At 56.6% G+C, this 26879-nt stretch overlaps 1 protein-coding gene across 1 annotated transcript in view; it reads right to left on the reverse strand.

The window, feature by feature from the left end:
• Nucleotides 1–26879, reverse strand: part of EEPD1 (endonuclease/exonuclease/phosphatase family domain containing 1) — a 44255-nt gene that overhangs the window by 8446 nt on the left and 8930 nt on the right. Inside the window, exon 2 of the mRNA XM_074199250.1 lies at nt 14838–14889. Coding sequence (XP_074055351.1) covers nt 14838–14889 — 52 coding nt within the window. The remainder of the gene's footprint in view (nt 1–14837; nt 14890–26879) is intronic.

Consider the following 26879-nt stretch of genomic DNA (forward strand, 5'->3'; position numbering starts at 1 on the left):
CCCTCTCTCCAAGGTGACCACAAAGTCAGTGATCTAGTCCTCAAGTTGCTGCGACGGCAAGCACGGCTGACACCCCACCCCGCCCCTGCCCATCCTCTCCTCCATCCCTGCTGGTGACTCAGTTCGCCCAGCTATTCCCTTCCAGACCTTTCCTGAGGGCAGGGGGTCTCTCCCAGATCTGGCCTCGGCCCCCTGCTTTTCTCTCCACATGGAGACCCCATCAGAGGGCTTGGGTCTATCTATCATCTCCAGGCTATTGAGTATCCAGCCCTAATCAGGGCACCAGGACCATGCCTCCACATTCCCTGCCCTGCAGACACCCGAAGTGTCCTGAGCCTTGCCATCCACCCTGCCACAGCACACAAAGGACCTTCAGTCCCTACCTGCCTGCCCCAGAGCCCTCCCCATTAGAGCATGCACCCCAGGTCCTCTGGCCTCTTCCCAGGACAGAGTAAGAGCCTCCCACCTAGACTGGACCAGGCTTACTGCACATCGCCCCCCTTCATACAGTCTAGGTTATAACCCCCGGCCTTCTTGCCAGTCCCCATATTCCATCTCCCATCTCCAGACCTTTGCACTGGCTGTCCCCTATGCCTGGAATGCCTTCTCTTGGCACCTGCCTATTGTAACATTCCTGGCCTCCTTCAGGCCTGTCCTACCCATCTCCCCCTTGGCCCAGGTGCTAGAGCCCTCTCCCTCATTGCTTTCTGTTTCCTACATATATTATTTATATTGGTTTCTCTATCCACAGTAGAACGTTATCTAGGATATGGTTTTTTTATCTGTCAGACTAAAGCTCTCCCATTTGTGGCTATTTTTCAGGAGGCATGCGGCTCTCCTTTGGCCACTTCTGGAGTTTTCTTGGTAAAGACACATAGGAGGAGTTTGTCATTTCCTTCACAGGCATGGAAATGGGAGCATACTGGATTATGTGACTTGCCCAAGGTCATCCAGCTAGTCTGGGGCTGCACTTGAACTCATGTCCTCCTGACTCCAGGCCAGGTGTACTATGTACTGGGCCACCACGCTGCCCCCAAAGCTATTGCACAATAGATGCTTAATAAAGGCTGGTTCCCTCCCCTCCCCCCCACCTTCACAAATAAATGAATGAATGAACAAATGAATGATTCCTCAGCCTTTCTATGGATTCCCCATCATTCCCTCTCTGCCTCCCCTGCATCATTGTGCTCCTGAAACAGCCTTGGAAAGGGGATCAGAAAGGCTAAATATTCCTATCACACAAAGCAGACCCAGTAAATGAGATACTGGCCTTTGGCCTTGAGCCCTCACAGGCCAGCTAATGATTAGCTGCTGCCCCCAAGGAGCCAAGTCCTAACCACTGTGCCATCCAGTCTGCAGCATCCCTTCCTGGCCAAAGTTTCTCAAGGCCACATGTCTCAAACAGCTAAAAGATGAAGGATTAAACGGAGGTAATGGAAAAAACTGCCTCCAACTACCATGAAAATCTGTGTCAAGGTTGGAGACCCTAGAGGCCCGGCTTGGAGAAGCCTCTCCCTTGGCAATGTCAAGGATACCACCATTCCTGAGCCTCCTTGGGAGTGAGATGGCCAAGCTCAGGTACAAGGAGGTATGAAGGAAGGGGAGCTGCCCCCTAAGCCTGGCCCAGAGTAGACCCTATAGGGAGGTGGGAGCTGGAAGGGGTTTCAAAGCCCTCTGATCCAACGCCCTCCTTCCACAGACAAGGTAAGTCAGAGGCCTCGTCACCTTCCCAAGGATGGCCTCCTTCACTCTCCAAAAGACCCTGGGCCTTTGCTCCTCATTCCACTCCCACCTGTGTCCCTGGATGGGGAACACCTGGCCTCCCTATTAGGCCCTTTTTCTAATAAAGCTGATCTGAGATTGATCAAGGAGCAGTATTGAGGACTCAGGTACCATCTTCTCCAGGGTGAGGTGGGGCTGATCGAGAGGCAAGAAGGTGCCCAAGAGAGAAGGAAAGGAAGGCTTGGGGATGTTCTAAATGCAAAAGAAATTAGATTCTGAGTGGAATCCAAGAAGCTGCCCCTGCAGCGAGGTCCCATCTGCCCCCCCTACATGCTTCCTCCCAGGTGGAAGTGTGAGCCCCAGGGGTGTCCTTCGAAGGTGGGGGGTCTAGGAGGGTGGAGATAGAAGAGAAGAAAGGGCCAACTTCCTCCCTGCCACCCCAAGTTAGAACAGCAGGGCTTGCAAGTCAGAGAGAGGCCTCCAGGGCAGGGACTCACAACCCATCTTCTAACATCTGCCTCTTCTAGTCCCTTTTTCTTTCAGGGCAAACCACAGAAATCAGATTGTTCCTTTGGACCTGGGCATCTAGAATGGAAGGGCCTAGAAATTTCTCCCTCCCACCATTTTTCTTGTCCCATAAACCTGAGCAGACAATCCACAAAACAAAATGCTTGACAACTGTCTATACCCATGGGCGGAGGTGAGAGTCCCCTCTGACATGGGTCACACTTCCTTCCCAAGACGCTTGGTAGCTGATTGGGGCAGGGGCAGACAAACTGCTGAGGTCCCTTTACTCCGGCCCTGTCGGTGGCTGGGGAAAAGGAATGACCAGGGTGCCTGTAATGAGGAAAGAATGTCAAGATAAAAAGTGGCACTGCCCCCTGCCCACAGGGTGCCTACAATCTACAGGGACATGAGATATGGTCACCAACACCTCCAGGAAGTGGATGGTGTGTGTAGCAGTTGGGGGAGACTGCAGGAAGGTGGGACCATTCCTAACGAGGAGCAGAAGAAGCAATGATGAAAGTAGGAAGACGAGGGGGAGGTGGCATCTGAGCTGGGTCAGGAGGGAGAAAGGGGAGTCTGAAACACGGAGAGATTTCGGGAACGAATGAAACCTCTTAGAGCAGAGGAAAGGGACCAAAAGACCAAGCTGAGAAAACATCCCAATTTTTTTAAATAAAGGAGCAGAGGAAGGAGGTGAAGTCTTCCATCCCATCCAAGGATCCTGATTCTACTTCTGACCACATTTCAGAGAATCTATTAAAGGGATAGTTCAATACCCTTAGAGAAGGAGGCAGTTAAGCTATGGAAGCCAGCAAGGGGGTTCATCAACAACATTGAGCCAGACTAACCTCGTTGCTTTTTTTTTGACAGAACTATTAGCCTGCCAGTTCAGAGAGCATTCTGGAAGTCAGACACATAGCCCCCGATCTGGGTCCCTTTATCCTAACCACAGACATGAGGAAGATGCCAACTGCTTTGTGAGCCAAGAACCAAAGTCCCTCATTGACCTTCTCCCTTCAGCTACAGCGATGGTTCTTGAGCATGGGGAAGAACCCCAACAGGACCTGGTTCTCACTAATGATGGACATAACACGGTTGACTCCTTAGGATTTTTGGAGGGGGGGGGATCAAAAATCCATTATAAAGAAGGGAGGACAAGTGACTCCATGGGCCAGGTAGAGGCTAGCCTCCCCTAAGCCCTGGGCATCCCTTTCCTGTTTCTTTTGCCTCTAGTTTTTTTTTGTTGTTGTTCTTTTTGCCTGCTGCAAATGAATTATCCAACTAAGCAAGGGTTGCTAGAGTCCATAAAGTTCAGCATCTCCGGACTCCATCCAGGATAAAAAGGAAGACACAATGTTCAGCCTTCCAGAGTCCTACCCAGCTGCCCTGCTCAAGTCCCGTCTGCCCATGTCCCCAGTCACTGGAGCAGAAGCCAAGGAACTGTGAGCGCTGTAAAAGAGATTAAGACACTCTCACCCCACCTCCACGATGTTCTACAGGAAAATGTGAGCTAATTTTAAAAGGCTACAACAATTAAGGAAGGAACAAACAGCTGGGGAGAAGCAGAGACTGTTTTCACTGTTTTCCAGATAGCACAATGGATAAAGCCCTGGATTTAAGAGACAGGAAGACCTGAGTTCAAATGTGACCTCTAAGAGATACTAGCTTGTCCTGAGAAACTCGTTTGACTTCTGCCTGCCTCTGTTTCCTCATATGTAAGGTAAGGTTATTAAGAGTCAAGTGAGATAATGTGTACTGTGCTTTGCAAACCTCAATGTTATAGGAAGTATTCTTATTCTCAAACAATACCAGTTTTTAAATTCTCTCTTGTTGGGGGAGAGGGTGGCTCCTCCATTCTGATACTTGACTCCATAAGAGAGATTAAAGGTTACCCTTGGTGTCTATTGAGAAAAAGTTAAGAGAATTAGATGGCAAGTCTTTGAGGGCTGGAGTGGTCTTTTGCCTTTTTGGCTCCTGTGATGCCTTCCCCTTTTCCCCTGGGTCCGCCTCTGCAAAATGAGGGACCTTGGAGGTCACTTCACACTCTGCAGTGGGGCTCCCTCAGACTATCTTACTCATCACTACCTTGCAATTCAATAGAGCTGGCGGCCAGTGGTGACCCCAGAATCCCAAAGGTAAGGCCACAAAAGGAGGCCCTCCAAACCCCGAGTCTTGGTAGAAAGGTCTCCAACTTTTCAACAATATATTCTTCCCCAAAATGCTAGAACCTACTCCAATCCCCTGAGGGGACCCAGGGTCCTAGAGTGACTTGTCTGCTAGGTGGAGACTGAAATGCCCCATAAATGTAAGCACTATTATCAGTAGTGGGACATAGCTATTATACATAGATAGGTTAGAATTTTCCAAAACATCCTTGCAAAGCCCACCTTAAGGACAAATTGAGAATAATAAGATATTTAGAAAAGAAGGCTTCGAACATCCAGAAAGTGACTTCCTTAGCCCTACCCTTCCCTTAGCTACAATATTCCCTTGGGCAGCCAAGCCTCTCCGGCTGGAAACACATGTATTAAGAATGAATGAATGAACCCTGCACAAGAGGGAGATCCCCGCCTGCTCCACAAAGGCACAGGAAGTTCCCTGCCCAGGCCAGCCTGGTCCCCAAGATGGTTATCACTTTTCTGAACCAGGAGCTGGGACCGGACCTGACAGGAAATTTCTGCTGCCCTTGAGCCCCTGCTGGCCTCAGGAGAGGAAGCCTCAGGCCCTGGATGCCCAGGGTCGAGCTAGCAGACTGGCATTTGTTCAGGTGGGAATAGGAATCTGGAATTCAGAATCCTTCGGAATGCCCAAGCCCCGGATGGCCAGCATCCTGAACTTCAACTCACTGGCAGAGGACCCCCATCTTAGCAGATCCTGCTCAGAGATTCAGAGCTGACAGCGACCTCATTGTTGTCACATACGGGAAACTGAAGTCCAGAGAAAGGACTTGCCAAGCCCCTCTAATTCATCCTGCCTCTCTACAGGGTACCACAGTGCTTCGGTCCTAAAACAGCATCTTATGGCTTTCTGTTTGTGTTGTGGCTTCCCCTTGCTTATTTGCTTATTGGTTTGATTTTCTGCTCTCTTCTTTTTAATCAGATTAGCCAAAATCATTTTACTCGTGTATTCAAAGAACCAGCTTTTAGTTTTATTGATCATTTCTATGGTTTGTTTCCAATTTATCGATTTCTACTTGGATATTTAATATCTCTTCTTTAGTTTTCTTTGTTGGCTAACTTTTAAAAATGCATATTCAATTCATTAATTCTCTTTTTCTCTATTGTGCTAATGTATGATTGCTGGGATATGATCCCCCCCCGGGGGGCCTGCTTTAGCCACCATCCAGCAATTTTGATATGTGGTTTCCTCAGTTATTTTCTTTCACATAATTGTGAATTGTTTCTATTTGTTCTTTGATCTACTCATTATTTAGGAATTCATTCTGACATCTCCTTTTGGATTTCTGACTTTTGTATGTTTTTATTGCATTATGCTTTGAAAAGGATTTATTTACTATTTCTGCCTTTTTTGCATTAGTTTGCAATATTTCTGTACCCTAATACATTGTCAAGTTTTGCAAATGTTCCATCTGGTGCTAAAAAATACATATGTCTCTATGTGCCTATGTGCATTTATGGATATATGTGCATATATATAAATAGATATGCATCCTTTTAAATTCTTTTCATTCCCATTTAGAAACACCAGAAGGAGGCGGCTAGGTGGTGCAGTGGATAGAGCACTGGCCCTGGAGTCAGGAGGACCTGAGTTCAAATCTAGCCTCAGACGCTTAATAATGACCTAGCTGTGTGGCCTTGGGCAAGCCACTTAACCCCATTGCCTTGCAAGAACTAAAAAAAAAAAAGAAAAGAAAAGAAAAAGAAAGCACCAGAAGTCATTTCGCTGTCATTTCTACAGTAATTTGTTCAATTGTTCCCTTTCTGTTTGATTCATCCAAAATGGAGAAAGGGATGGCGAAGTCTCGTATTGCTCTGGTGCTACCAGCTATGCCTGCTTTTAGCTGTTTCTTTTATGGAGGTGGATGCGAAGGCATTTGGGGCATTTAAGTAGATGACTGATATTGGAGCCCTTTTAGCAGAACATCACGTTCTAGTTTATGCCTTTTTAGTTTCTGAATGTTTCTTTCTGCTTTGTCAAACACAACGTCGGATGCCGTTGGCTCGATGCAGAGTCAAGTTTTTCTGTCCTGTTAGTTTTATTTTGTATATCTTTTTCAAATGTGGGTTTTTGTAGGCAACAGATTATAAATTTGATTTTTTATCCCATCTGTCGCCCTTTAAATTTTATTGTTTAATCCATTCACATTTAAAATTGTGAGTTAGGTTCATCTTTTCCTCAATTTGTCTCTAATGGGTTTTTCTTCAGGTAATGATTCCTCTACCCCTTTTCACTATCAACAGCACTTAGCACTCTTCAATTGCCTTAGCTTCAAAATCACTATTCCCACTGACCCTCTTCACCTCCTCCCCTGCAATCTCTCCTGACTCTGATCCAGTCGTTGCCTTTTCCCTTGGAAATGTTTTTTAGTAGTTTCCTTTTCTTTCCTGCTTTGATCGATCATCTCATTCTTTCTCTTTTTTCCTTCCTATTAATCAAGTAGATGCCCCCCTTCTCCTCTTTTACTAGTCTTGCTCCTAGTTTTTGACGGTTTTCTTTTTTGTGCCACCGTTCTGCCATATTTCTATCTACCGCGGATATTTCCACTGTTGATTTTTCTGTTTACATTCAAGGGGGATTTTGAGTTTTCTCCTTTCGAGATCTTTGGTCATTTCAGTGTTTCTCTCCTCCTTATTTTCCCCTATTACTCACTTGGTGACTCCCGTCCCTCTGCCGATGGCTTCCCTAGGACTGGATCTCAAAGATCCTCAGCCTCTTCCCATGCTGGCTAATTCAGATTTCTCCAGCCTAGGTCTCATTTGGGGGGCACAGAATTGGCCCCAACTGGATGCCTCCAGCATCTTGTCCTGCCCCATCCCTTCTATTCCTCACTGCTCTGGCCTGGAAGGTCAGAGTGCTGGCACAGGTGCCACCATAACCAGGGATGATTTCTGTCCTTCAAAGGTTGAGGCTCCAAGCCGGAGAGGAGGGGAATGGGGCTGCATTCCACTTCAGAGCCCTTCTCTCTGCTCCCCCACTCTCCTGCAAAGCTCTCTTGGGGCACAGAACTCCTCAGAGCAGGAAAGGTTCCTAGCCTAGAGCCAGGATCTCCACAGGGAACCTGTTCCATCAGGGATCTGCAGTGGGTTGCAAGCCCATGGATGGGTTGAGTCCCCGGGTTGGCTGGTGGAGGATGGGTGCTGAGTGAGCTCATGCTTTGTTTTTAACCTGTATTTGGGTTCAATGGGTCACACCACTTCTATTTAGGAGAGACTTGGGAGGTCAAGGGGATCTGGGGGAACATCTGGTCTTCCTTCTCATGGGTCATAGCTCTCCTGTCCACCAGAATGGTTCATGGTACACCGTCAATGCTTAATACATCCCCTACCCACTTATTATCTACCCTCCTACCACCACAACTTCTGCATTCCTTTTTGGATGAGCTCAGAATTGTAGAGAAGGGTTATAGGGAAGGCTCACAGTCTCTGGGGGCAGGAGCCTCCAAGAGAGGCATGGGAAGGGGGCACACCAAGCCTTGACTCTTACTGGCCTTTCCCACTGCCCCACCCCATGCGCACCTGGCACAACCATTTGACATTTTTCACTGCATTTGATCCCAGGAACTGACCTTATTTGTTGGTCCTCAGCAAAGACAGACAAAAGACTCGCTCATTACTGACCCAAAGCCTGGGCTCCCATCTCTCCAAAATCTTTGGGACAATAGATGGAAAAGGCAGGATCCCACTGGATTGACTATTTCAGCCTGGCCAAGCAGAATCCTGCCTTGGAGGCTCTCATCCAATATGGTGCCTCCATGGATCTGCCAGAGTCCTTGACAGGTGGCCCAGAGAACCTGGCTGGAGAACTATTTATTCTTGTCTCCACCAAGAGTCATCCAGGAGACCATCTGGTACAAGACTCAAATAAGAGCCAGCAAGCCTTCCAGCCAGCCAGGGGCCTCGGGGCATGGTGGCTGAAGCCTACAGAAGGGGCAAGAACCCTGGGTTTGGAAGCAAAGATCTGGGTTCAAATCCCAGCTCAGAGACTTTGTCCTACTTCAGTGACCCCTCACAGTTGCAGATAAAAACAGCTTTATGAAATAAGATAATATTTGTAGAGTCCTTAGCAAGCTGCCTGACCTAGAGGAGGAACCATCAAAATGCTTGCTCCTTCCCAGCATCCTCATTGATAAATGAATGGTGGACTAAATCAACCCACTCTTATTCTACGATCCCTGTCCAAACACAAAGAAGGAAACAGCCCTGCTCAACCAAAGGAGACCAGGCAAGGGCCACTTACCTCTCTTAGTACATTAGAGATGCTACGTGTGGCCGCAGATCTGGACCCACCCACAACTGAATAGGCCGGGAACCATCCTCAGCGACTTCTCCAGAAACAAAGACCTTCCTTAGCAACACCCCCATGCTTCTGGGGAGCTGGTGCAGGCTCAGAGGGTGAGGTACAAGAAGGGCAGGAAGAGAAGTGATAAAAAGAGCACCCAAGAGAGGATGACCTCGGGTATGGGGGAGCACAACTGAGGGATCGTTGACTCTCAGCCCATGGGCTCCCCAGGGAAAGTCCGGGTTCGCCAATGCACTGCAGATGATCCGTCCCTTCATCAGAACCCTGCTGTCCAGCTGGAGCCTCCTGGAGAACCCAGGGTCACCAGCCTGGCCTGTTCTTAGTAGCAAGGGGACATTGACATGGGGGTCTTCACTCTAAAAGTATCGGTGGAGAGACCGAGAGCCCAGGTCTGCTCCCTTCCCCCAGCCCCTTTTGGGGTGTCTTCTGCCTTTCCTGGACAAGCCATTTTCTATTTGCCCTCAGGTTTTTCTTGTTTTTAAAACATTTTTGGTTGGTGTATAAATAGATTGAGTTTAAAAAAGCCCAAGCACCCGAGCCACCAGGCTTCTTCTTCTTGGCAGCACTCCCCCACACCCCCCAAGAGAAGATGCCGACAGATGCTGGCCATCACTGGCATCGTTTATAAATACCCCGAGTCTATTTTTGACACATCGGATTATCTACAAGTGAGGTGGCCCAGTTCCCCGAGATGAAAGGATTGAATCCATCCTGCCTGGGGGAGGGCAGGGGAAGGGGGGCCCAGAGGAGGACGGGATTCCACTGGAGGACACTCAAGTGCGGGTGATGAACGTCTCTGTCTTGGAGAGAAACCCTTTTAGACAGAAGAGGAAACAGGAAAGGAACTGTTTTCGAACAGATGGGGGGAGAAGACTGAGGCCAGGCCCCCGTGGCCTCTCTGCTGCCCTCCTGGGCACAGCTCCTGTGAGACCACCGGCAGAACCCAGGGGGCACATCAGGGAGAAGAAGCTGATGACCCTGGGGGGATTGGAGAGGGGCTGAGATGTTGGGGGCCCAGGCCCCTATTCCAGGCCAGGACCATGAGCCAGACTCAGAGCTGTGGTCCCCGCTGTCAGCACTGGGGGACGGGGCTGCCATATGCTCTAGTCTGTACTCACTCACCCATGCTGCTCCCCAGGGAAGGGCGGGAGGGAGGAAGGAGGGAGGAGGGAGGAGGGAGGGAGGGAAGGGAGGAGGGAGGGGGGAGGGAGGGGGGAGGGAAGGAAGGAGGGAAGGAAGGAGGGAGGGAGGAGGGAGGGAGGGAAGGGAGGAGGGAGGGGGGAGGGAAGGAGGGAGGGAGGAAGGAGGGAGGGGGGAGGGAAGGAAGGAGGGAGGAAGGAGGGAGGAGGGAGGAGGGAGGAGGGAGGGAGGGAAGGGAGGAGGGAGGGGGAGGGAGGAAGGGAGGAAGGAGGGAAGGAAGGAGGGAGGGGGGAGGGAGGGAAGGGAGGGAGGAAGGAGGGAGGGGAGGGAGGGAAGGGAACAGGGAGGAAGGAGGGAGGAGGGAAGGAAGGAGGGAAGAAGGAAGGAGGAAGGAGGGAGGGAGGAAGGAAGGGAAGAAAGGAGGGAGGGAGGGAGGGAGGGAAGGAGGGAAAGAAGGAAGGAAGGAGGGATGGGGAGGGAAGGAGGAAGGAGGGAAGGAAGGAGGGATGGGATGGATGGGAGGGAGGGAAGAAAACTAAGAGATGGCTGGAGAGATGAAAAGATGAGCAACGGAGCACAAAGCCCCAGGAACCAGCCTGCCAGAGAGAGGGCCGAGCATTTGATGAATATCTCTCATTTGGCACGAAGCCTCCTTTCGTGGCCCCTTTGCCCACTTTCAGGAGCTGCTCCCAGGCCACCTCTTCCAGGAAGTTGCCCAGGTTGCCAGGCTCTGGGGCCTTTCCCTCTGCCCCCCTCGGGCCCCCAGGGAGCCCGTCTTCTCTTCCTCATCGGTCTCATCCCACAGCCCCTGACAGCGGAGACCCTGGAATGCCCAGTGGAGGAGGATGCTTGGGCAGCTAGAGGGGTGACAGGGCATGTTGGCATTCAAATCTTCCTTTTAGGTTATTTCCAGTCAGAACTCCCCACCCCCCAGCTCCTGGAGGAGCTTGGGCTCTAGGAGGACCCTGCGTTGCCCTGCTCTGTTCACTGCCCTGAACAGCTGCCTGGGAGACCCAGGCGCTCTGAGCCCCAGGGCCAGGGGGCTGCGCAGGCGGCTTTGGGAGCCTCCAAGGCAGCGCAGACATGGTCAGGGTGGGGTTGGGGGAGGTGAAAACTGGAGAGAAAGGCTAAGCACAGGTGCCAAGATCCCCCCCAAACTGCACCAAGTGGGTGTGAGCCCTGCAGCTGCCCTGGATCCTGGCCCAGGGTCCCCCCCAAGTCCCAGGGTCCCAGGACATAGTCAGGACTGTTCTTGGGAATGCTCTCCCTGGCCGGGGCTATTTTTATAGCCGGGATGATTCACACTGCTCGGTTTCTGAGGGCGCGCTGGGCCCCACGGCCGCCTTCTCTAGGCAGAGCTCCTGGGGAGGAGGCCAGAGGGAGGCTGAGGCCCTCCTGGGTCATACCCACCCTTCCCTCTTCCCTCTTGGGTCTGAGCTGAGGAAGAAACCCTGAGGCCAAGCAGCAAAAAAGAGAGGTGCCAACCCCTGAAGGGCATCAGGGCTGAGGCTTTGAAGGATGGGCAAGAGACAGTGAGAAGGTTCTAGGCCCAGGGAAGAGCCCAAGCCAGGGTGGAGAGTTGGGCAAGGGCCGAGCCACCAGTGAGGAGAGGGATCTGGGAAGAAGCGGCCCAAGAGCCTGGCAAAGGGATATGGACTTTACCCAGGACACACACAAGAGAGCCAGGAGCCTGCTCTGACAGCCTGCTGGGGGTGGGGTCCTCCCTGCCTCAGGGTCCCCACCCCAGCCCATCCTCCAAAGTGCTTTCCGACCATCTCACCCCAGCGGCTCCAGCAGCCAAGGCCAGATGTTCTGGCTGGTCACACCTAGCCCGGTGAGGCCCCGGTCAGACTCGATTTACCTTCTCCAGCCTTGATAGCCCTCTCTTCCCTCTACTCGGTCAAACTGAACTTCCCCATGTCATCTGCTCCCACTCTCTAATTTCCCACCTCCCTACCTTAGTCCACGTCATTGCCTCTGCCTAGAATGCCCTTCCCCAGCGCCATCAGAATCGGGTCTGCCCATGCCACCATCTTTAGGTGCACTGCTAGATGCCTCTAGTGGCTTCTTTGGAATCCTGCCATACTGGCATACACAGCAAAATCTGGCAGACCTCAGGTACCTAATAGCTGCTTGTTTCACCCTCCACAGGCCATCCTGGGCCCCTGGAGGTGAGGACCACAATGCCCAGCCCCCAGTGGGCCCCATGACACTTTTGCCCCTTGTAGGCCTTGGCCTTAGGCTTTGGATGCCATCCAGCAGGTGCCCTCCCTCACCACCTGCGGCCCAGCTGGCGCTCATTCCCGCTCTCCTGAGCTGGGCCTGGGCCTCTAGAGCCCCTGTCCGTTGTCCTAGGCTGGACTTGGCAAAGTCGGTGCCCTGGGGAAATGGCCTCGGGGCCTTCCATCTGGCCACGGACACCACCGCCGAAGGGTCTTCGTAGACCGGACTGGATCCCCATTTGTCCTGGCTCAGCCATCCCCAGGAAAGCAGCCCCAGCCCGGCTGAGCGGCCCAGGGGAGCAGGACCCTCCACGGCCAGCGCAGGAGACAGTTCGTCCAGAGGCCCAGACCTCTGGAGCCTGGGCAGGCAGGAGGCCAAGACCCAGGTCTGTCACTTGACCTGCCCCCCCCATGGCCAGTCTCAGCCCCTTCCCCCCTTCAGCAGCCTCAGTGACAGCACCCCCCAGATATCTCAGGCCCCTGACCTGTCTCTGGGCCTGCCCTGCTCTGGCCCCAGGCCCGTCAGCCCCAGGCAGGTCCCATCCCTTAGGGGATCTGCCTCCCTGGCACAGCTGTCCCCGGCGATGTCCTCCCAGCCCTGAAACACCACAACCAGAAAGGGCAGAAGGTCCCTCTCAATCCAGCCCCGGCTCTCCCTGGCTCAAGAAGCCTCCATGGCTCCCCAGTACCCCTCGGATGGAAGACGACCTCTGGCACGGAATGCGTCTCATGATTTGGTTCCACACACACTCCAATGCCTTCCTGCCTTCTGGGCCATTCCATCTCCCTGCACCATGGTGTCTGGGTGGTCCCAGGCCCAGGGAAATCCCCCCCCAACTGACAGGGTTTCTTCTAGCTCCAATGTATTCTGAACATTCTTTGTATTGCCTGGGGATCTCGGAACCTTTCAGTCCATCATCACCCTTATTTTACAAATGAGAAAGTAAGGCTGAGGAAGGGGAGGGGACTGTCCCAGGGCCACGGCAGGAAGCATTGGGGGTGGATTTGAACCCGATGCCCACATCAGACTCCTTCCAGTGGCTTATGCTTCTCCAGGTAACTCTGTTCTAACCCAGGGCCCCCCATGTGGAAGACCCAGAATACTCCTTGGAGAATAAAAACCTTCAGGGCAGAAAGAGATGAGGACTTGCCTCTGAACTGGGTCCCCTTCCCTCTGGGCCTTGGTTTCCCCATCTGTAACATAAGGCGGTAGGCCTCTGGCCTCCACCCCCCATTCCTGAATGAGGCTGTGGGCTTCTGAGAACAGACCCAAGGCCCAAGAACGGCCAGGGGAAGGCAGCCCCCAGGGTCCAGCGGGGGGCGGTGGGGCAGAGGAAGGGCCCCCGGGTTCAGATGAAGCCCTTCCCAGAGTTCACTTTCTGGCCAGGGCCTGGCAGGCTTCCTGGGGAGGGGAGGCCAGGGCGAACAATGGCTTGGCCCGGTCCCCCTCCCACAGGGCCCATCCTTGTGGGGCAGAGGGGAAGAGGAGGGGCTGGACACCACCCAGGGCCCCCTCCCGGCCCAGCTCGCGGGGTGAGGGAGGGGCCTCCTGAGGGCCCCAGGCCGACCTGGAGCGCCCGGGAGGGGCCCTGCCGGCCCCTGACAGGAGGGCCCCCCACAGGCTGAGCCCTCCTCCCTTGTTCCCCAATGCCCTCCATCTGTCCTTCTGCCGCAGGGGTGTCCCCTCATTAACAACTGTGGCCCCCAAAGCCATCCAGGCCTTCCGTGGCCCACCTGACAAGCAGGCCTCCAGCCACCCCACCCACCCCCCAGAGGTCACCCGGAAGCAGGGCAGCTCCGAGACTGGGAGGGAAAGGGCCCCTGCGCCTGGAACCCCTGCGCTCCTCCTCCTGCTGACCCCCGCAGCAGCCCTCCAAGCCCTCAAGACAGCGCTGGGTCCACCTTCTCATCAACTGGCTTGAGGCCGGGGACGACAGATGTGAGGAGAGGGGAGGGGCGTCTAGAACCGAGGGGATGTGGGGGGATCTAGAACCGAGGGGGTGTGGGGAAGAGGTCTAGAACTGAGGGGTGTGGGGAGGGGGATCTAGAACCGAGGGGGTGTGGGGAAGGGGTCTAGAACCGAGGGGATGTGGGGAGGGGGATCTAGAACCGAGGAGATGTGGGGAAGGGGTCTAGAACCGAGGGGATGGGAGGAGGGGGAAGGGGGGTATTTGTAGCCCCCCACCCCACCTGCCTCCTGCACCTGCGGGTCTCCAACAACGGTGGGGGTGGACACGAGGTGGGCACGCCTCCCTCCCCCCACTTTCAAAGCAGGAACATGACTAGCCTTTCCAGAGCCCTCAGGTTCCCATGATGCTTTGCCCCCTTCAGACCTCACAGCACCCCTGAAAGGGGCTGCTACCCGTTTGGGGGCAGGTCTGCGCTGTGTTTGTCTAGGGAGCGCCCAAACACCTTCTGCCTGGCAGACCGGCGCCTCCTCTCTGCCCGGGACAAAGATGAGTGACCGGGCCAAGGTCACCCAGCCGGGTGGGTCAGAGGTGAGTCTGCCCCGTCCTTTATACCAAGCCACCTCCAATGAGGAAGGGAGGGGGCAGGTGCCAGGATGGAGGAAGCGGCACCCTGGAGGCCCTTGGGCCTGGACGGCTGGCCCCGGGGGGCAGGGAAGGCCCGTCGGGGGCATGTTCAGAGGGCTGCCCCACCCACGGGCTCCAGGCAGCAGCGCCGATCCGTGGCCCCGGGCCAGGGCCTGCAGCCGGGGGTCTGCCCTGGTGCCCTGCACCCCAAGCCAAGCGTCAGGAGACTCACCTTCTCCAGGGCCTCTCTGTCCATGAGGTCTTGCACAGCCAGGAGCTTGATGCTGTGAGAACAACAGAGTCAAATCAGTTTGGGTCAGGAAGCGCTGGAACTAGGGCCGGGCAAGTTGGGCATTGTCCCCGGGGGGCATTGCCCCAGGCACCCACTCGTGGCTGAGAGAAGAGCTTCCGTGGGATCCCCCCGTGGCCCAGCACCCCTCAGTTGGGGGGGGTGTTCTGCCTGCTCGTTCTGGCCTTGGCTGCCCCAGAGACCCCAAAGTCCTCCTTCGAGCTCTGCTCCCGAGTCCTGGGTAAATGTGGTGACCTGACTTCCCCCAGGCAGAACCAGGACCCCAGGCCTGGGGGGCTCCAGGGGGCAGAGAAGGGAAGGGAAGCTCCATCACCCCCCTAAGGGGGTCATTCATCTCTGAACTCATCAGGTCTCCTGGATCAGCCCAGGGCAGGGTCCAGGTGCACAGAGAACACTGCAGTGGGTTCCCAGGTTTAGACCGCTTCTAACATGGCCCCTTCCGTTTACAGATGAGGAGACTGAGGTCAGGAAAGACCACAGATCATCCCAAGTTCACCTGGTGCGTACATTTGAGTCTGCATTTGAACCTAAGTCTTTTGAGCCTAAGAAGGGCGCCCTTCTGAATGACTCACTGGAAACCAAAGCCAAGGACGCCGCCACGGGTGGGCTAAGGCCCAGGTCTCACTCTTAACAGCCTGGAGCCCACCTTCTGGGCCCGGGCCCACCACCTTCGGGGGCAGCCTCTTTCCCTTTTCACTCACCTCCTCTCCTAAGTACCTCCTCTACCTGGGGATGGCCAGGTAACAGGGGGAGCCCCTGCCCTAAGGAGCTGACATTCTGGGGGAGCAAGGGGAGGGACCAGAGCAGCTTCAATACACAATCTCAACAGCAAAGGGGTCAACACAAAGGCCCTTCCAGACTCCCCAGGCCCGAGGACAAAGGAAGTAAAGGAGCTGCCGGGCTGCCTGCTCAGTGTTGGAATGAGGCCCCTGGTCAGTATGGACATTTGTTTTGAGTACACGCATTTATTACAGGGGGTTGGTTTTCTTTTGGGGGGGACAGCCTAGAAATTGAAAAATAAATTTAACTTAAAAAATATAAGAAACCAGGGGTGGCTAGGTGGCGCAGTGGATAGAGCACTGGCCCTGGAGTCAGTCGTCTCAAACACTTAATGATTACCTAGCTGTGTGGCCTTGGGTACGTCACTTAATCCCTTCACCTTACAAAAGCAAAACGAAGCAAAAAAATATAAGAAACTGGAAACCTAGGTGCCCAGCTCTTCCTCATCCCATGGGGACGATCTCGGGTTGCTCCCGGCTAGATGATTCCCTGGTCCATGGGCCCCCCTGGTATCATTCCCAGCTCCAACACTCAGGGGACCCTGGACCAGAGTCCCCAGACCCCAGGTGAGATGGTGCCGCCTCCAGCATCCGCCCACCGACGAGACTATGGTGCCTCAGGTGAAACCAGGCTCTCTCAAACACAAGGGGTAGATGCCTGACAAAGCACAGCCACGAGCTCTGTGGAGGCCGAGGGCACGGCCGGACGAAGCGGCGGACTTTCCCACTTTTGTTGCTAGCGTGTGCCATCTTGGCCAAGGTTTGGCCATGAGCCAGCCCATCCCTCTTCAAGGTCCTGGGCCGTCAGCCTCAGGTTACCTAAGCCACTCCTCTGACCTACCCCCCTCCCCGGCCCCGGCCCACCACAGGGCCACCCTCTGGACCATCTCTGGCGCTCATTCGGTCACTCTGCGGTGGCCACCCTCTAAACTTCCCTCCTCCCGACCGGAGGACGACGAGCCTTGTTTATCCGGCTGTCCCAGCTCTCCCCTCACTCCCTGAAGTCGGGGAGCACCTTGGGGAGCCTCGGGGAGCACTTTCAACCTGCAGCCATCGGGTCCCTGAGCTCACGGGCAGCAGGAGCCTCACTGAAGAGAGGTGGGCACCCTCCTCCGTGGAGCTCAGGGATGGGGCCCCGAAGACGATGCTGAGGGCCCTGGGGGCCCTGCCAGCCCCATGAAGGGCACCGATCCAGCCTAGGCCTGCCCCCCTTAGCAACGGCCACCTCTGCCCACACGGCGGGCCCCCACATCTTCCATGTGGGACATGCGGACAGTCTGCCTTTTGGTGTGCCCCCCACCTCTAGAGCTATCCCAGAGCCCACCCCAAAGCCCAGCCCCCAGATGAGCAGCAGCAGCCACACTGGGACGAGCCCAGCCCCTCCGAGCCCCCACCCAGGCACAGACCAGAGGTGGAAACCGTGAACCTGCCACCACACCAAGGGGGGAGGGGGCCGAGGAAAGGGGGACCTCTACTCTTACGCCGGCAGTAAATAGCCCAGCGTGTGATGGGCAGAATGAGAACGATTCGAGGCGATCCGAAGGGTCGGGCCCCCGACGGGCCACAGGCAAGGTCCTGGAGGGGGATCAGAAGGATGAGACCGTGGCCAACAGTCCAAAGGGTAGAGTCCTGGGGAGTCTCTGGGGGGTGGGGGATTCAAGCTAAAGAGACAGAAGGGTTTGGAGCCTGCCTTGGTCCTGGCAGCCAAGGCAAGTCAACCAGCATTTATTAAGCACCCACTGTGTGCCAGGCTCAGTGCTCCCTGCAAAAGATGCAAAGGCAAAGGCAGGCCCTGCCCTCCAGGAACCCTCAGTCTGAGGTCAAACAAGATCGATGAGAAAAACGGGCCTCTGGGAGGGAAGGACCCAGCCTCCCTCTGTGGAGCCACAAACTACCGGTGACCCCCATGGAAGGCGGCCCCGCCAGGGAGGAGACGGAGGCTGGGGTCAAAGAACACTCGGGAACCACGGAGAGGGGAGCCTCGAGGGTGGCACTGTCATTAGGCAGCGGTGGCCTGGCCTGCGAGCGGCCAAGGGGGGCCAAGCCCCAGGGCCGGCTCTGGGGGGCCCCTCGCCGCCCTCTTCTGGTGTGGGTGATTTTGGGGGGCCGTGCTGCCTCATTCTGTGAGATCATGAAAGCTCCAGAGCCCACAAAGGTACAGCGGTGGCAGCACCAGGAAAGCATTAACTCAACAAGTATTAAGCGCCTACTGTATGGAAGACTCAGACCAAAGCCAAGTCTTGGGTCCAAGGTGGACGTCTGGTCTGACGTCTGCCCCACATAGCCTCTCGGGGACGATACCCCAGATGCAACCCAGGCTCCTTTGGAGACTTCTCCGTCGGGGGGAGGGTGGCCACTGACCACTCACTGAGGGACCTTGGCCTCCCTCCTCCCCACCATGCTCTAGCCTGGATGGCCAGCACTTTCCATCCACTGAGTTTTCCTGCAGGGATGGGCAGGCCCCTCTCTCTAGAGGACTCTGGGGCCTCACTGTCCCATCCTGGGGCTTGTCGCTGCTCCTGGAGAACCCCTCTTGTGCCCAGAGAGGTCCCTGTTCTTGCCTGGGGGAAGTCTGGAGACCCTGTTTTGCCGTCGTCGGGGAGATCTGCTATCCCTTCGGACTTCGGGGCGCTCCCCATGCTTTTGACAAGTCCTCAACCAGTCAGTCCATCCATGTAGGAATCTCCCCAGTGATTCAGACCACCGTCCACCAGTGATCTAGGGGGACCACCCAGCTTGCTCAGGGCCTTCCTCAGCTTCCCTTGATCTCACAAGCACCCCCAACAGAGCACATGGTCTGCTGATGGGTCACCCCTTAATCAGCCCATCTTCTAAAGCAGTCTCCAATGGGGTAAGAATGGCATCAGCACAGGGCTAGGGGAGCCCCTGAGGAGCCCCCCCTAAGCCACCATTTCTGGGGTCCATCCTTCTCCGTCTTTGATCACTACAGCATAGAGAGATGAGGTCTACACTTGCCCCTGACCCAGCAGGCCAGGCATCCCACCCGACAAAGGAAATGGGCCCAGAAGACCAAGCCGGCTTGGCTCTCCCAGCTATCTCCCCAGACGCTATCCCTAATGGGGCTCCCCTAAGAAGCGGAGGAGGAGTTGCAGGAGAGCATCCCCCCACTTCATCAGCCAAGTCTCCCCAACTCTGGGACCCAAAACACTAATGTCAGAGGGGCTCGACCCAAGAGAAAGGGGGCCGGGGGAAGTTCAGGGGGACCCCCCCCCAGGCACCTGGGGGAGCCTGCAGCAAAGGCACCTTCATCCTGAAGGGGGCTGGGCTCCATCTCTGGGGCTTTGTCTTTCTGCTCCCTCGCTGTCAAAGATAATTTCAATTAACAATGATAATTAACTCCAAGCACGTGGCTGCGAGCGCCCTCTCTGTTTCCACCTGATGATGTGGGCACAGAGGCTCTCCTTTTTTGCACCAGCTGCACCCCCATCCTCATCCCCACCTCCCAGCTGCTGGGGGATGGGAACCTGCCACTTCCCCAAGGAGCCCCAGTCAGAAGAAGGGGTTCAGACCAGGGGGTGGTTCCTGGACTGCGCCACTCCTGGACACCTGCCCCCACTGCTATCTGCTGCTTGACGGGGCATCTCCTCACCCAGGGTTGTGTCCTCCCAGGGGCCCTGCCTCCTTCTGGTCCCAACCCCGGCCTCGGGGGGTGCCAGGCTGGCCAGAGCCTGTGAGGATGGTCGAGAGGCACCCAGGCCTGTGGGGCTCTCCTTCCCTGGGGTGGCCCTGGTAGGAACAGCATGAGGTGGCGGAGGGTGGCTGGATTCTCCCCTGCCCTCCTGGAGGGGGTGAGGTGCCAAGGGAAACGAGACATGTCCATCTGTGCCATGTAGGCACCTGGGTTCTCCCGGGGCTCTCCTCGGACCCAAGGCTGGATTCTCCGGGCCCAGGAGAGCCAATCCGTTTCTACCCTAGTTCCCCAAAGGCCTGCGTTCCCATGATGCTTAGGGTTGTGGGGAAGAAGAGCCTATGCTACATAGGGTATCCCCACTCCTGCTGTCCTCACTGACCTCTACTCCTGGCTTTGCCAGGCGGGCCTCCTGGGGGCCTCCACGGACCTCCTCAGGCACGAGGACTTTGGTCAGCTGCCCCACGGTTGCCCGGGAGGGACGGGCAGGGGCAGCGATGACTCCCAAGGGCCCTCTGCCCTTGAGAAAGGTCGCCCGGTGACCAAGTGCCCCGGCCCAAAGAGAGAAGCCGTCCTGAGAGCACCTGGCCAAGTCACTCCAACTCTTCCTATGGGAAATGCCTGCCTCCTGGCAGAAGAAGCAGATGAGCCCACGAGGATGCCCACCACCCCACTGTCCCAGCTCGTCACGGCCCGGCTATCAACAGAGGCCGTGACTCTGCCTGGACCTGAGGGAGCCACTAGAACCAGTCGAACAAGTTCCCCGGCTCACAGCCCCAGGCCCGGCACCAAGAAATAATCAGCTTTCCAGGCCTTGCTCTCTGTGGTACAGACCCGGCTGCCAGGGGAGATAAGGCCAGAGACGGGGTGCACCGGGAGGTCCTGCCGGCCTGAGCCCTCCCCCCACAGCAGGGACGGAGTGTCCAGGGGGTGTCCAGAAAGTAATCTCATCAGAGCTCAGAGCTCCTCCGGAGGGCCAGCATCTGCCCGGGGGCAGGTCCCCCAAGGAAGGGCACTGAGGCAGACAGTGTTGCCATCTTACCAATGGATTTCCTTCTTGGGGATACTGGGACAGAGCTGGGCAGAGGTCCGGGAGCCCCAGGGGCACCCGCAGAGCCGCTGGACTGCCTTATCTGTGCCAAGGCAGCTTCACTGACCTCCAGGCCCCCCGTGCTGGGAGGACTTCAGGTTGGCTCCAGGGTCCTCCCTTCTCATAGCAGATCACAGCTCTCACCCTAGGCCGAGCTGAATGTCGAATGCTGGGTCAGGATGTGGCTGTGGGACATGGTCACAGGATGCAGCCATGGGACGCAGCATGGGACGTGGTCACAGGACGTGGCGTGGGACGTGGCCGTGGCCTCGGCCTCCTGCTCTGGGCTGCGGCCTCCCAAAAGTCCATCGACGCTGCCAAAGGGGAAGTCCCGCTGCCTCCCCGGTGTGGGCTGGGGATGACCGCTTCCAGCAGAGGGAGGTCATTGACCTCTCTGCTCCCCTCCCCCATCTCAGCAGACGGGTTCCTCTTTCAAGTGTGAATCCCACGATGGAGGAGATGTGGGCCGTGGAGGATGTTCAGGGTCACTCGAGGGCGTCATGACCCCTGAGCAGGGCAGGCTGGACGGGGTGGGGGGAGGGCCTGGGCAGGAGCAGCCTCATCACCCCGTGAAGCCCCCTGAGAGCCAGGCAGGATGGGGCTGGGGGAGGCGGTGGCAGGGAAGAGCAAGGACGCTCCCCTCCCTCTCAGCTCTACCATCCAAAGACAAGGCAGCAGAGCCCCGGGCACCTGCCCAGATCTGCCCCAGGATTCCCAGAGAAGCCCCATTGGGGCCATGTGAGTCCAGGAGCAGGACAGCGGTCAGGCATGTGGCATCGGCGAACACGGAACCTTCTAGAAGGACACCCATTCTATCTGTGGCTGAGACCCAGCAGCCAGGGCCTCCTGAGCCTGAAGTGCGCAGCCCCGACCAAGTTGAAGGCTCCATGGTGGCCGGCCCCTGGACGGCCGAGGCCGCCACAGAGACACTTCATCTCTCTCTACGGGAGGATCCCGCGGCCCGGCGGTGCTTGAACCTCGGTCTCATGTGACAGATGGGAAGGAGATGGCTAATTGGGACAATTCCTCCCCCGCTCATAGCCTCTGGCCAAGGGAGCTTCACCCCTTCCCTGGGGATGCCCAAGAAGAAACCCTCACCCAAACCAGGCCAGCGCCTCCCTGGCCTCAGAGACGTCTCCCTGCCGGCCCCCAGACCCGGGCCTGATGCCATGGTGGAGGGGGAGGTCACGGGGGGGCAGACCCAGGAAGGCTGGCCAGTCTGGGCAGCTAAAGGGAAGAGACGGGCCCTGAACTCAGCCTCTGCCGGCAGCATGGGCTCATCATGTCCTGGGGATTCCAGCCTCGTGTAGAACATTGGCCCTGGCAGCCCAGGGCCCCGGACGCCAGCATCCCCGGCTTTCTCTCCCCATCTTCTGTGGCCTCAGCTGCTCTTCTCAGGAGGCCTTTGAGGCACAGACCCCTGAACAGCCTTCCTGCCTCAGGAGACCCTAACGGGAAACAGAGCCCAGGCTCTGAGGTTTGACTCTACTGTTCCAAGAAAATCCTCCCCCAGGCTGCACTGGGGTCAGGCCAGGGACCATCCCGCAGGCCAGCCAGGGCCCGGATGGCCGGTCGACCCGAGTCGTCCCACAACGCTCCCTTCTCTACCCTGAGACCTCGGACTCGTCTATTGGCCATTCTGGCAGGTCGGGTCCGAGGGACGGAGATCCCCGATGGCCCAGGAGGACGAGGCCTGGGCTGCCCCCAAGGGTCATCCCCCTCCCAGAACACAAGGGAGAGTCCCACCCCAGGCACCTGAAAGTTAAAAAGCTCCATGTCAGGACCCTGGACCCCTAGTTAGGCCTGGATGCCCGCGAGGGCTTGGCCCAACCAGCACTTGGCCGGTCCCTGATGTTTTGAAGAATAAAACAAGTCAAGTCAAAGAGTTATCCTAGAACGTGGGGGGACAGGGCCTCGCTTGGGGGCTCTAGTTGGCTGGAAGGGACCACAGGGAAAGTGGGCGGAGGCTCCCTGGAGGAGAAGCCCAGAGGAGCGCCAGGCCGGCCTCCAAGAGGGGCGCTTGCCAGGCACAGCTTGGACAAAGGTGCGCTGGTGGGAGATGAGAAAGCGGCCAGGTGTCCGGAAAGAGGCGCTGGCGGAGGGGGCGATGGAGCGCAAGGGGAGAGAGGGAGGGGCCGGGCTGGGAAAGCCCATCGGGAGAGCGTGCGGTCTGGGCAGTGCTCCGGGACCTGAGCGGGCGCCCCTCCAGATGATGCCCACTGAACACCCACCTCATTCATTCGTTCGTTCGTTCATTCATTCGCTGACCAACAGCTAGGGCAGGCCTGAAAGGCCACAGCAAGGTGGGGGGCAGAGATGAGGAAATGGAGCTGAGAGCAGTTCCAGGCCTTGCCCAGCATCACACAGTTAGGGTCTGAGCGGGGATTTGAACTCAGGTCCTCCGAGCTATAACAACCTTAAACTCCACACTCCAGATGAGCCTCGGCCTCTTTCCCCTCCCCCACACTGGCATCACCCTCTTCCCCGAGTCAGCCCCCCACAGTACCCAGGGCTCTTGTTTCTGCCTCTGCCCATCTCCCTCTCCTCGGGGCCCAGGCCTGGCCCCCAGCAACAGCTGCTGGGGGGGGGGTGTCGGCCAGCCCTAGGACTCCCCAGTCAGCCCCTCTTCCACCTGTCTGCCCCCTAACCTCACTGCCCACCCCCCAGCTGGCCCCTCCCCCGGCTCCCCCCAGCCAGCCCGCCCCCTCCACTACTCCCCAGTTGCCCCCTCCCCCCATCCCTTTGGAGGCCAGTGGGCCCTCAGGATCAGAACCAGAGTCTTCCTGGGCTGATGAAGGATCCCAGGGGCCGGACTGCAGACTCAGCCGTGGCTGTGAGACTGGCATCTTCAGAAACCCACCCGGCCCTGAGTTTCCTGGACACGCCAGCCGGCCAGAGCCTGGGGTCACTTACTGTTGCCCTGGGCCGAAGACAGATGGGGGAAACTGAGGCCCAAGAAGGCCTGCTCTTCACCCACTCTTCTGGACATCTTTTCTTTCTCCATCAGAAAGTGGCTGGGGGAGGGCCAGGGCGGTGCCAGGAGGAAGCAGCAGTCATGCAGAGCCCGGGGGTCAGGCCAACAGGAAGGGCAGCAGAGGGCACCCCGAGGGGGTCAATGCCCGGGCTGCGTCCTCCACTGAATCAATAGCCTCTGCCTGGCAAGCTCTGCGTCTGGGCAGGAGCATGCCCGACAGAGGCCAGAGCCCATGGGAAGAGGAGCCATGTGGGGGGGGGGGTCCTCCTGGGGCCCCCTGCAGAGATCCAAACCAGTCCTGAAACAGTGAAATCAGGCTAGGGGAGAGAGCACGGCTACAGGGGGAGGAGACGGCGGGTCCCGGAGCCCTCACCGCCGGGAGATGAGGCGATACAAGGAGCGCAGCCCAAAGCCCTGGGTTCACATCCCACCAAGGCTCAGAGCAGTTGTGACCTCATCGCCCCCCACGTTCTGTGAGTGAGGAAGGGGCCTCAGGGCCCCCCAAGGCCCTTCCAGCTTCCTGCTCCTCTGACTCCCAACCTCCCTTCCAGCTTCTGGGGGCAGGTGGGGGTGGGGACTGGAAGACTCACTAAGCTTCTGGCCTCCCAGGCTCATGTTGGGGTAGGGCCCAAGGCCTGGCTGGGCTCCCCACCCCCCGCCCCCCACCAGGAGATGCTGCTCAGGGCCTGTCCTCTGGAAATGGCCACTCTGGACACATCCCAGCCTCGACTGGACATACCCTGAGAGCTGGGGCCCTGAGGCCACCTTCTCATGAGCACCGAGTGGATGGCCAGCCTTCCCAAAGGAAAGGCATCTTGGACCTGGCTCCAACTGGCAAAAATGCACCAGAAAAGACAAGGAATTGGGAGCCGAGAGGATGCCCAACCCTGGGGAGCAGTCTGTGACTGGCACAGAGCCCCCAAGAGAAGATGAAACACCTGGGGAGCCGTGTGAAGCCGGCGCTGAAGAAGGAGACCGGACCAGGAGAACCCAAGGCCCCAAGACTGGCTGGGGAAGGAGCGCAGGGCCTGCCTTAGTTTCTTGGGTTTTGTATCTACAACCAGGCTGATGACTTCACACACCAGCCTGGGGTGGGGTGGGGTTCTGGCCATGCCGAGTCTGAGGTCTGGAGGACCTGGGCCATCTGGGGAGCCAGCGGTCAGGGCCAAGCCCTCCCCTCACTTGTGTGTGGTGCAGGGCAGGGGTGTGGGGTGGACCAGCTCTAGACTTCTGCCCCGCACTTCCCCAGGCCTGGCAGCGCCCCAGCAGGGACCGCTAAGTGTCAGGCCCCCTCCAGAGACCTTTCCTCCAGTGACAAAAGGAGGAAGTGCGGCTCACTTCACCCAGAAGCCAAAACTGGTCTTTCCTGATGAAAGGCCGCCCAGAGGACGTCACCTCCCAAGACCCCCCACAGCCCCGGCAGCCGGGGGGATGGGAGCCCAAGCCAGCCCCACTGCCCACCTCACCGGGTTCCCCCGCGACTTCTCATCTCAGCTTCCAGGGCCCAGGCTGCCGTGCCCACGGCCCCCCAGCCTCACTCCATGAGGCCCTGACCCGAGAAGCCGCCACCACAGGACAAGACGGCAGCCTCATCCCAACCACTGGAACTGGTAGCTATGAGATGCCCATTGTGAAGGACCCCAGATGTGGAGCTGGAAGGGACATTGGCACTGTCCCAACCAATCCCCCCTTTTACAACTGGGCAGACAGACCCCGCTGAGAGATGGGAAGTGACCTGTCCAGGGTCACACAGCCAACACAAATCCCAGGCCATACACTAGGCTGCCAAGCCACCCACAAGACCAAAGGCTGGCCATCCTCATCGGAGACCCTGAGTCTCGGCCTCTTGATCCCAAAGTTCAGGGAATATTTTCCAAGTTCAATAAAGGGAAAAAGCCTCCCATTTTATTCAGGGAAGAAGACAGAGCCATCCCACAGCATGCCAAGGGGCCACATCGCGCCACACACCACACGCACACGCATGCACGTTCATTCACCTAGAACCCTTGAGCCATTTCTCCCCTGGGATTGTGGACCAAGGCAGGCGGGCACCCCTGGGAAAGCCTCCCTCCCTGGCCCCCCCCGCAGGATTAGGCCCTCCTGCCCGCTGCCCCCCCCGGACACTCCCACTCATCAACCTGCACAATCACAGGACCCAGGTCTGCTCCCTCCAAACTCAATGCTCCCTGCCATGTTGCTTCCTGAGCCCCCAAGCCCCAGGGAACAAAGGCATATGGGGCGGCACAATGATGGAAAACGACAGGGGCAACATCAACCTGCAATCATGCATTGGGAAGCTCCAGGGCTCTCAGGGTGGGCACCGAAGTCATCCCTGTGGGAAGCCCCAGTATTTCTGCTGAAGAAATTCCAAGCTCAACTAACTGCCCATTCTCCAAATAAAGAATCTATCTGCTACTGGCTTTTTGACTGGGAAGAAGAATTTGATTCCTCCAAGCTCTGGTCAAACTGACCAAGGGCACAGGTAGCCTCATCCCTCCGTGCTGACCATGTCAGGACAGTTCCAAACATGACCACAGGGCACCGACTCCATGCCTCCCTCACCCTGTGGGTAGTCTAAATAGGGGAAATTTGGGACATCCATTTCTCTTTTCTTTTCCTGGGTTTGAGTCTGTCCAAGGAAGATTGCTGAGCTGGGGGAAGGAGAAAAGACTTGGCCGCTAGCCACTTGGCAGGTGCTGAACTTTTCACCATTCTAGAGGGAAATTGAAAAGGCCTTTTTTCTTAATGGTTTTTGACAGAATTATTTGAATTCCCTTAGCCAGGGCCCTGGGGTGGCCTGGGATTTCAGACAGGCAAAAGGATTCTTCCTTTCTTCTCTGCTTCCCTTCAAAATGATGCTGAGATGGAAGTATTTACTCATTGGAGATTTGAGAATCTATTATTTGTGGAAAGCTCTGATTATCCCCCAACATCACCCTCCCACCTGGTCTTCACCATTAGAGCCCCTTCTTCAGGTTAAAGTGGTCAAGACCTTCCTTAAAATGGGCAACTTGGCAGGGAGGGCAAAGGGGGGAGCAGGACCGCCCCCATCATCCAGTAAGAAATACATAAGGGGCAGCTAGGTGGCACAGTGGATAAAGCACCAGCCCTGGAGTCAGGAGTACCTGGGTTCAAATCTGGCCTCAGACACTTAATAATGACCTAGCCGTGTGGCCTTGGGTGAGTCACTTAACCCCATTGCCTTGCAAAAAAATCTAAAACAAAAACAAAAACAAAAAAGAAATGCATCAGCTCAGATTCATTTGTCAGAGAATTCAGTATCCAGGGGTTCTAGGCCTTGGGACACAGGGGAAGCAAGCTTTGATAAGGGAAGAGAAAGGAAAGGGCCCAAGGTCTGGAGGCTCCCTGCCCAGCCCTTCCCATGCCCACCACCATGGTGGTCTGAAGAGGTCCCTGGATGCTTGTTCAGACCAGCAGACATGGCGGAGCAGGGATGGGTTTGCCAAAGACC

The sequence above is a fragment of the Macrotis lagotis genome, chromosome 8 (assembly GCF_037893015.1).
Source record: "Macrotis lagotis isolate mMagLag1 chromosome 8, bilby.v1.9.chrom.fasta, whole genome shotgun sequence".
NCBI lineage: Eukaryota > Metazoa > Chordata > Mammalia > Peramelemorphia > Peramelidae > Macrotis > Macrotis lagotis.